The sequence below is a fragment of the Rhincodon typus genome, chromosome 7 (assembly GCF_021869965.1).
Source record: "Rhincodon typus isolate 14 chromosome 7, sRhiTyp1.1, whole genome shotgun sequence".
NCBI classification, from domain to species: Eukaryota; Metazoa; Chordata; class Chondrichthyes; order Orectolobiformes; family Rhincodontidae; genus Rhincodon; species Rhincodon typus.
This window is the reverse complement of record NC_063338.1, coordinates 80660401-80671765: the sequence shown is the minus strand read 5'-3', so window position 1 is coordinate 80671765 and position 11365 is coordinate 80660401. Positions and strand designations below refer to the sequence as shown.

At 38.2% G+C, this 11365-nt stretch overlaps 1 protein-coding gene across 1 annotated transcript in view; it reads left to right on the top strand.

Moving 5' to 3' along the window:
- The window catches only part of neb (nebulin), a 255644-nt gene that overhangs the window by 237954 nt on the left and 6325 nt on the right, over positions 1-11365 (top strand). Inside the window, exons 134-136 of the mRNA XM_048598817.1 lie at positions 2754-2846; positions 4165-4272; positions 6938-7121. Coding sequence (XP_048454774.1) covers positions 2754-2846; positions 4165-4272; positions 6938-7121 — 385 coding nt within the window. The remainder of the gene's footprint in view (positions 1-2753; positions 2847-4164; positions 4273-6937; positions 7122-11365) is intronic.

Genomic DNA, 11365 nt, shown 5'->3' with positions numbered 1-11365 from the left:
CCCCCCCCCCCCCCACCCCCCACTTGACTACCCAACCATTCAAAACACTAAAAAACACCACTTGTACAATTTCCTCCTTTTCTGCAATTTCTTCCTCGCTGTCATTTTAACAGATTTCCCCCGATTGCTGAAACAAAAACTTTTGAAATTAATATCAACTCTGTTTTCCTCAGGGTATTTGACATTTGTTTTAACTTTGAGATGTTTGTGGAACTAACTGAAGGTTGTGTGTCTCTCTGAAGACAATTTCACTGAGAGGTAACTAAGAATGTTGGGATTGATAGGGGTATGTTGGCAGTCCTGAATGTCTTTATAACATGCCATAATTATAATTAAGTCAACAGCAGTGCAGCTTTAATGCACATTACATCTGGAATACATGTCAATTAACCTCAAAGGCCTTTAAATACAAAATCAGTCAGAGCATGTTTGTAATTTAAATCTGAACTTCAGATACAGAGCTCCTTAGAATTAAAGTTCTGCTTTTAATTGTTTTAATTTGAAGTTTGGTTTCACATTCCTTCAAAACTATTTTGATTGGTAGCAATTAACCATCAACTTGATTTGTAAGAATCTGCTTCAATTTCCTGCAAATTATTTTGGCATTTATTGCGATATGTTTGAGAAATGGCCAAGGAGAATTCTCCACATCAGTTTTGACAATCTCCTTCTGTATCTTTGGCAAAACCAACTGAAAACAAAATGGCTACATTCAGTTGAACTGGTTGTCCATAATTTTTGTCCTTTTATAGGGTAAGTAAGGACTGGAGCCAAAGGAGAGGACACCAGAATTCCTGCTCCTGAGCCTGGAGGATATATTTTCTAATGAACCTGTTCAGAGATGTTATTGCACACCTCTGGAGCAGATGGGGCTTGAACCCAGACCTCCTGGTCTAGGAGCAGGAACAATACCACTGTGCCACACAAGACCTCTGAGCCTGAAGATGGTCTCTGTGTGTATCTATGGCACTCAGTACATTGAGTAAGCATAGATTTCATGGCCTCTCCAAAGTCACTCTTGGACCCTATCACTAAAATCATCACCAGGTCAGCAGCAAATTTATTGCTTTCCAGCTTCATTATGTACGGTTATGTAGGAGTCAAGGGGTCGGTGAAATTATGCCAATTATGCTGGAGGGCATTGTTGGACACGATTGTGAGATTTCTTTCAGGGATGAAAACGGAATTTTGCCATGATTAGTTGTCTTCCTTTAAAGTGACCTTATTGCAAAACATGTTCACAAGTTTGATTTTAACTAACTAATTTTACAACTAACCAACTTTTTATTGTCAATTTGCTTCATTTCAAATGGACATCACATTGAACTTCAGAACTGAATTTTTCTTTGATAGTTTGTGATTACTTTGAGATTGTTACTATTTGAGCTGTGACTTGTTGCAGTTTGTGTCAGTCTGTGTTACTGTTTGTCATGTGCTGACAGTTGTCCTTTTCTTTTCTGATCTACACACTCGGTAGATCAAGTACAAGGAATGTATTGGGAAAGGAACTGCAATCTCTGACCTGCCTGAGGTGAAGCGTGTAAAAGAGACACAGAAGAACATCAGCTCGGTAGCTGTTTGTTTTGATTCCCTGTGCTAACCTGTGATTTCACCTTCCCACAGCACTAAACACAAGTCATACCATTTCAATTGTTTTCATTTGCTTCATATCCTGTGTGTTTATATTTACATTTTTCTAATTTTTTTTGAAATGAGTATTTTTTGTGGAGCTTAAACCAGGGCTGTGCCAACTTTAAGGGATTCTATAAAGAGAAAAAGAAGGCAGTTTTCAGAATTTTTGTTTCAAATTACTTTAAGAAAAGCAATCTGCAATGTTATACAAAGATCAAAGGTTGCATAAAACATTGTTACCCCTTCAGAATCAGTGCTTCACTGGACTTGGTGTCCTTTAGAAGTAGCTGTTTGCTGGATTCAGGCTGTTTTGAAATCAGCATTTCTCTGGATTCAGAATTTTACTGAATTCAATTCTCTGTTGGATTCAGTTGCTCAATGTTGGACACGCCCAAGCCATATCTTCAGTTCCAATTTGTTTCATCAATATTTTATTGCACAGCATTAGGCCTTTGGTGCTGCTTCATCAGCACAAACATGTTCTGTAGCTGCAATGATCTTACTTCTGTGAAATCTGAAATGATGCCAGTTCACACATTAGTTTGAATTTCAAATGTTCTTGGGAATGCATGAGAATGTATCCAGATGCAAGGAATGTCAGGAAATCAGCAATCAAATTTGCTAACATCAAAATACAAATTAACTCTGTTTTTAATCTACTTACATTTAGGAAAGCATAAATTCTCAATCATTATAAATATCTGTGAATGGTTGTTCTATCTACTATCTTTACTTGTGGGCAACATAAGTGTTGTTTTTACCTCCAGATTAAACATGATCTAAGATATTTCTGATTCAGACTAATTAAAACACAGGTAATGTGCTGAAAGTACTCGCATTTTGATGCTCATAAGAATATTTTTCTGACTGCCTGCTGTAATCAGGAAATGGGTAAATCCATTCTCTGAAACCAAATTTTGGCATAGCTCTGGCCTATTTTCTCATCCACTACATTTTCACTAAAGCCGTTTCATTTTTACTTTTAATGGAAACTAATTTTTTTTAAACGTCTTATGTTTTTAACTTCTCAACATTCATTTTTAACCTTGTTGAGTTTTATTTCTGTTGAGCATTGAAGACAATCTTCAAATCTTTTCATTTTGGGTGCTTTACTTCTGCAGGTCTTATACAAAGAGAACCTGGGTAAAGGGACTGCAGTGGTGTACACCCCAGAGATGCAGCGCGTTAAACGCAATCAAGAAAACATTAGCTCGGTATTTAAGAAAAATACCATATTCACCATTTTCCTTTGCGTTCTAACTTATTCCCCATTTTTTGTTCTAATGCTTTTTTCCTCCTCTCTCATTCTTAATACCATATTTACCATGGCATTTTCATCCATAACTGTTGGTACTCCAAAGGCCCGTTGACAAAAAAAAATCAAAGATCATACGTAAGAGCAAATTGGGGTTTAATTGGTGCCCCACAAATTCACCTAGTTTGTTAGTGTGAGAGGGAAAACACAGGAAGACATATTCGATTGTGGTGCTATTACTTGGTTGAAAATTTACTCAGCTTTTTAAAATAGAAAAAAAATGATGGGAAATTAGATACTACAAAAAAAAGGAAGACAAAGTAATACCTGTGAAATTTTGTGATTGCTTCATGACCCCACTCTTGAGGTGTTTTGTTTTTCTTCTAGCTGGAAAGTCTCTGCTAATACACCTCTTGTCCTTACACATATTGTGACTTGAATGCCCCTAAGACCTGTATCTCCAGAAGGATATCCCGTTCTAGTCCAATAATTGGTCCTGCTTAATCTAACTTCATTTCCTTGCACTTATTCCTTTTGGAATGTGTCTTTTTCTTTTTTTTTAAAGTTTTCTAATTCCTGATAAACAGTACATTCTCTGTTTCAATGTCATCTTATGGATTTCATGTCCTAAAAATCATTTGGAAGCTGTAACAAATAACTTAGCAAAATTGTTTGCTCTAATGCTTACCAGTTCCTGGGTGGAGGGTTCTTGTACTGTGCAATGTTAACCTTATAAACAATGGCAGTACCAAACTTGGACAAGGTACTTTCTGTAAACCACAGTGGGATAACCAAACAATTTATGGCTAAGAGTGTTTGCAGCAGAGACCAGGGAACATGCTTTTAGTTAAAGCAGCAAAATCTTTTCCATGTCGGATAAGGGAACAAATGAAATAATGATCCTAGTTTGATTGGCTATTTTTTCCATTTATTATTTTATATAAAAGGACCAATAAAAATACAAAAACATTGAGTAATAGAGAAACTTCTCTAAAAATACATCTCTACTGCTAATGTGAATTATTTTTGGATATCATTCATGCTGAGGAGACCCATAGCATTATAATGCAAATCAGAAATAAGTTGTCATTTTTTCCCTCTTATACCTCCAAGCCAAAGGTTGAAAATTAAATGCACTAACTTGCTTCAGTCTTATTCCTAACAAAACAGCTAACCCTATCATCACCACAGCTGTGCATCTCGGTACAGTAAATGTGGAGAAATGAGAAATCCTTCTCCAGGATAGTCCATTCAGCAGTTTCCCCTTCCTCTTACAGATACTATACTCTGACAGCTTCCGGAAGCAAGTACAAGGTCGGGCAGCTTATGTATTGGACACACCAGAGATGAGACGTGTCCGGGATTCTCAGCGCAACATATCAACGGTATGTTATTGTCAGTGTCTGCCCCCATCATATGTTTCTTTTTAGTTCTTAAGATGTTCTAAACATTCTTATGTTATCCTTCCAATTAAGCGTTTGTATTAAATGCAGCCCTTGGATGAGGCATACTCTCAATAAAAATGACATAAGCATATTTAGTGTGTTCCATAAATCAAAGATAAAGTAGAAACTAAATTTGTCTGAAAACTATTCTTCAACTTTCTCCCCTATTTTGCCTTCTGAAAGTGGTCATTCATGAGGTCCATTGCTTCAATATCTTGCTGAAGTTGCCATTCTACAAAATACAAGCCTAATATTGGGTGACCAGCTATTTGACAAAGGAATGTGGTTACAGTCCAACATCTCAAGGCTAAACATATCATTTCTTTATACATTGCTCCTACACTTTCCAGTAGGATTCACTGGCTTGTGATCATAATGGTTAGTGTCCTGCTCTACTTCTGCTAGGGTTAACTATTATAGCACAGACCAAGCATCTTTGTGGTCTTTACTGTTGTTGTTTTGGTCCTGTCAGTGAACAACATTCCAGATATAAACCTTGTTCACATCAATAAAGTAGTAAAGCAACATGAGGTTGCCTTATATCTGCTACTGTTCTTTGTTAAGAATTTAAGATGTTAACCACAATATTTCTTAGAACAGATTACACGTTTGACATAATTTCCAATCAAAATAAGCACATTCTCTGTATGTATAATGTGTATCATTGACAGTACTATCACACTCCAAGTTAAACCAAAATGAATGTGAAATACTTTATATTACCATAGCAGTTAAGAGCCTGCAAAAAGTTGTGCAAGTATGGATCAAAATGAATAGTTTGCTAATAATCCAATAACTCTCTCATTAGAATTTATTTGCTTATCAGATGCACTGGACCATTCCACACAAAACAGCAGTGTTACAATCTCTATAGTGACCATTCAAGTTTGAAGAGGAAGTGAAATACCTAGTGATTAATGGAAAGAAATTACGTTTTTAAAACAAAGACAAACATTACTACATAATATTAAACAAAACAAGTACTACTGACAAGGAGATAGCAAGAACTGTAGATGCTGGAGTCAGAGTCAATACAGTGTGGAGCAGGAGGAACACAACAGGCCAGGCAGCATCAGAGGAGTAGGAAATTGACCTCTGCTGCCTGGCCTGCTGTGTTCCTCCAAGTATTACTAACAAGATACTTTTGTTCAGGCTCAAGGATAGATCCATGTATCCTTCTGGAATTCACCAAGCATGCCATAACTTGCTGGAATTCATTCCAGTTTCTTCTCTGTTCTAGTTTTTCTCTGAGGTACAAAATTTCATGGGATCCTTTTATTGGCATTTAACTAAATGATCTGCCAACTTTTCTTCAAATTCACAACTATGGACTTCTCAGCTCATGCTTAAGTTTCACCACATGCTCCAAGATTATTTTCACTTTGAGGGTTCCTCAAGATAATTTCCTCTTGCATTAATCTAGGAAAATTTTCCAGCCTCTTTTCCCCTCAAACTTTGTCTTCAAATTGAACACCATCTACTAACACATTAGAAATAATTGATGTTTTTTCTCTGTTTATGCCACAGGCCTTGCTAACATTTATCTCTTTTGTTCACACAGTTCAAGTGAGTTGATGCTCTCCACTCCTGCTAACTTTCTGCTTCTGTGAACAAACTCTTCCACTGACAAATTACACCATGAAACATTGTCTCCCCAGAGTTAATATTCATGGCAATGTGCCATATGTGGGATATTCAAAACAGAAAAGTGAATTACATATATTTTCCTTTCAAAACAACTGCTTTGATTTTGTGAGGCACATGACTATATCTTTAATGGACATAACTGCCCTCTGTCCAGACTCCTTGGTTCCTCCAAGAAACACTCTTATTACAGAGGCTCTTAACCCTTTGAACTATAATTAACTCAGCTATTTACCAGTTCCTCAAACTAGTGTTTCCAGTCATCTACAGTTAACATGTTACATCCTAAAACTAAATCTTTGGAATTACATAAATTAAGGAATCAGATAGATAGAACAGTAGAATAATAGGAAGTGTGAAAAACATTGAGTTGATAACGGAACTATAGCAAAGAATATACATGTATTCATTTACAACTTTGTTTCCCTTACTTTTTGTCATGGATGTGTTTTGAAATTCTCCCTTTTTCCATGTGGCCTCATTTCTTCAATTTAAAAACAAGAGTGCACAGCTGACTTCAACACTAATTGCCACGTTGCCGAAGTTGACCGTTAGGAAGTTACTGCTGATCGCCCAGTATGAGTATTGCTCATGATTTCCCACACTCCACAGTTGTTACGGTTCAGATCAGGAACCATCTGGAGCGGTGTCTGAACTTGCAACAGTCTTTATCCGTTGCATTGAACCCAATTGCAATAACATTTGGTATCGCAATTGTCATTTTAATTTCCTTTTAATTGCCACCTCATCTTAAGTGGTCGTATTCTACCACTAGGTCAGCATTTTGTGAAGTCTAACACTTCGGAACATGAGAACGCATTAGAGACTGACCCTTTAACTTGCAGCGTCTCTTGCCAGTGTCTCTTTTAGGAGATGCTGCTTTTGTTACTTGTTCTACTGGCTGACATATTTTAAGAAGGTAGAAATTACTTCTTTCGCTACGTATTTCCCAATTTTAAAGGTGAAATACCATGAAGACTTTGAGAAAACCAAGGGAAGCTTCACGCCTGTAGTCACTGATCCCATTACAGAGCGTGTGAAGAAAAACATGCAAGACTTCAGCGACATCAGCTACCGTGGCATTCAAAGACGGGTCGTGGAGATGCAGAGGCGACGTGTGGAAAATGAAGCCGAGAGCCTCACAGGTTGGTGACTGGCTTGAATGCCTCTGTAGCTGCTATCACAAGCACGACTCAAAAAAATCAAAACACTGTGTAAACTAGCCTTGGGTACGGATGATCGAGGGTGCCGTCTTATCAAAATGTTAAGAAGAGTTGATCAGGGTGGAAACTCTACCCTCTGGTGGGGAGTCGAGAGCAAGGGCACAACATCCTAAAATTACAGTTCTGAGGAAGTGTCACCGGACCCGAAATGTTAACTCTGTTTTTTCCTTCACAGATGCTGCCAGACCTGCTGAGCTTTTCCAGCAACTTTGTTTTTGTTCCTGATTTACAGCATCCGCAGTTCTTTTGTTTTATTTTCCCCCTAAAATTACAGCTGGATTATACAGAAGGCAAATTAGGAAGCACTTGTTCCACAAAAGAGGTGGTAGAAATCCAATTCCCTCTCCAAATATCCGTGTGTGGGTTGGAGCTTTCAAGGTAGCACTCTATAGAATTTTATCAGGTTACAGTATCAAGGGACACGGAAGTAAAGCAAATAAATGGAGTTGAGATTCAGGCCAGCTGTGACCTAATTGAATAGCGCAGCTTGACGGATGGAATGATGTTTACAAATACTTTCTTCTTAAGCAACGCCGTCAATAAAATCATACAAGTTCAAGAGGGCAGCACACCACCATCTTCTCAAGGGCAACTAGGGACGAACAATAAACGCTGGCCAGCGCTCTCATCCCACAAATGAATAAATAAAATTGGTGCTTAAATGTTCTTCAAAGCAAGTAATGCATTTCATGACACTACCTTTGTCACGTTACCTTATCTGGTGCACAGATATTTATATCTTTTCACCGCAAGTTTTTAATACCTATTTCTGATTTGCTGACTTATTTTTCCCATATGGTTTTTTTCACCATAAAACCAAAGCCAGATTGTAAACACAGCCGTGTTATTTTATTACCATACCATTATTAATAACATTACTTTCATATTTTTCTCTTGCCTTTTCTTGTGGATATTGCAGTCATCGTAGATATTTAATTCCACTGCTGACTACTAAATATTAAGAGGGCTCCGAGATGTACATTTTGCAAGAAAAATATGAATTTCAATATGTAGCACTGTACATCTCTACTGATGACTGAATAAGTTCTTTCTCCTTAATTCTATAATTGTACTTCATTCCAACTTTATAGTAGTAACTATGGATTACTGGGAGGTATAAATAATGAATTGTATCATCTTGGTCTGCAAATAATTAATGAATTCTCCTGACTAGTAAATAATTCATACATTTTACCCAACACACATGTGTAGATGACTAATTCATGGTGCTCCTTCACATTTTAATAAGTCACATGATCTACAATGAGCTCCAAGAAAAATACCAAATGCAGGGCACGGGCAAGAAAGAGGTTTCTGAATGAAGAAGGTCCAAGAACATCAAAATACTGTCTGTAGGTATCCTGATAGGTTAGGTGGTGAGAGCAGGGGACAGGGGATATACCGAGTAATTATTTGCAATGACCAAGGGTTACTGTGATGCCGCTAAATGGCAGTTACCTCCTGGAATGTGGGAAACAGGGTAGAAGTCAGTATTAATGACTGAGGCGGTGAGAATTACTGGGGCAGGTTTGTGAACATTGTCCTGTCTTCTTGTAAGAGGGGCTCAGAGAATTCTGCTGGAGAAAGGGCAGATGGAAACATTGGCTACGTTCAGATATTGAGGTTCTCTGGCCTGCTGGGTGGAGAAGACAGTTAAATGTGACAAATGCTTTGGCCCTTTCCAGGAACATTAGGATTGCAATCTACCCATTGCATAAATACCTCATGTTTAAGACGCTCCCCTTCCTCCAAGTTGTAGTGTGCACTTAGTCCTTCACTGTCACCCAGTGGTTCATGTAGGAATTGCAGGCTGGCTCATGATTTTAAAATACTGGATATTTGGATTTTGTAATTTTTATACCTTTCAGTGTTCAGTAATGAAATGATTTAGATGCTGATTCAAAGTAAGGCAGGTCACCCAATGAATACTCTCTCCAGTATCTTAACTATCTTCATATCAGCCAAGAAACTAACTAGTTCAATACGGCAGGAGAACTGTGTGATCTCTCGCAAACCATATAAAGTCAGAAATCCTCCAACACCAGGTTACAGTCCAACAGGTTTATTTGAAATCACAAGCTCTCGGAGCACTGCTCCTTCGTCACGTGAAGTGGTACCTTGGTTGAAACTGGTACCACCACAGGGAAGTCCAGTGTCAACTTGTCTGATCATACCCTTCAACCAGACAAAATCCAAGTTCTCAGCTGAGGCCTCAATTTTTGTCCCACCACCAAAATGGGCCCCACTGGTTTTGCGGCAGACACAGAGGAATCCATTGGGTGAATGAGATTCCAGGAGTTCTTCCACAAACCCCAAGATGTCAGCAGCGTGCCCAATGAGACAATCAATGAAACAAAACAGTCAAAAGAGAAATTTGCAGTGCAGCAACCGAGGAAAGAGTCAAATTGGACCCCTCCGGAAGGCAGGTGCTCGATGTGTGTCCTCAAGCCGTCAGGAGATACATCAATGCCAGATTCATCAGCCGCACTCACAAGATAGCGCAGAACGTCACCCAAGCACAACGCAATGCCATCCACACTCTCAGGACCAACTGCAACATCGTTATCAAAGCAGCAGACAGAGGAGCAATCGTCATTCAAAATAGAACAGACTACTGCAAAGAAGTGTACCGACAACTGAACAACCAGGAACACGACAGACAATTATATGCCGATGACCTCACCTTTTGAAGTGCTTCAAAAACTTGTGTTTTCAAATAAACCTGTTGGACTAGAACCTGGTGTCGTGTGACTTCTGACTTTGTTCACCCCTGTCGAACACTGGCACCTTCACATTCATAAACCATACAATTAGGAGAGGGCAACTCTCAACCATGTCTGGTCTCCAGTCACAAGCACTGTCTGGAGTAGGGTTCAAACATTGCATCTTCTGACTCAAGAGCAGGGATATTAAGACCAAGGTAAGAGCTTGCTCCAGCAATAGCATGATGGGCCTTATACTACTCCAGAATCTATGACAGCCCCATCAACAGATACAGCTGGCATGCAGCCAATTCAGACCCTATGTAAATGCATATTGTCAGACCTATTGCATTCAAATGCATTTTGCAGTAGAATATTGCAACCACTTAGCAATTTTAATATTTATTAGCCAATGCACTCTACTGTTTTATGGGTTAAACTGAAATGTGGGGAATTGTACAATTCGAATCCAAGACCCTGATAAAAATACCGTATAATTCAATGAAAAAATTTCATTTATTCATTCATCATAACTGGCACTTGAAAACAATATAGGTGTTACATTGTACAAGATCAAAGATAAGTTGACTTATCATCAATATCAGGTGTAATTCTAATAAAGAATTAATCTTATTTCTTTCAAAGCTTCAGTTTTTTTTCATAAAAAGTTATTAAAATTAGGTTATTTGCGTATCTACACAATCCTTAATGGGGATTAAAAGGAAGGAAATTATAATGTGATCTCTTAAAGTTGTTCTGAAATTCCATATTTACAACCATCAGAAGCTGAAAAATCAGTATGTACCTGCACTGGATCTATATAACATTTCATCCAACTAGCCTGCAGCTTCAAATATTGAAAATTGGGAATGGCTGTAAAATGAAAATATTTAAAAAAGACGAAACTGGGAATGTTAATGAGAAATGGTCATGACTCCTGTTGGGCTCCTCAGGATCGTAGAATCATACAGTACAGAAGAAGCCATCGGGTCTGTACCTTTTCGTACAGATCTACGTTTACTGAGCTCCTAATTGTAGTTTTCACCCATGCTTTTGACCAGTGTCTCTGATATAGTGATTATGCACCAACCCCCTAACCCCCACACGCACCCACTTAGTGACTGAAGGAAAGACCAAGTCAATAGTTAGAAATAAATTAAATAATGATTTGAGGAAAGGAGAGGTAGGGATTTGGAAATAGAGCAAGTGGATACATTGCAGTTTGTATGGAGGATCAACATTGACCTGACAACCTGTTTCTCTTGTTGTGATTTTTTTTCTTCACTTCTTTGCCAACCATTTATTTGTACTATGTATTTCTGAAAAATAACAAAAACCCACCCTACTCCACATATTATGAATAACCAACTTGATACACTTAACATTTGAGAATAGATCATCATACATACGGTGACAACAAGGTGCAGGGCTGGATGAACACAGCAGGCCAAGCAGCATCACGAG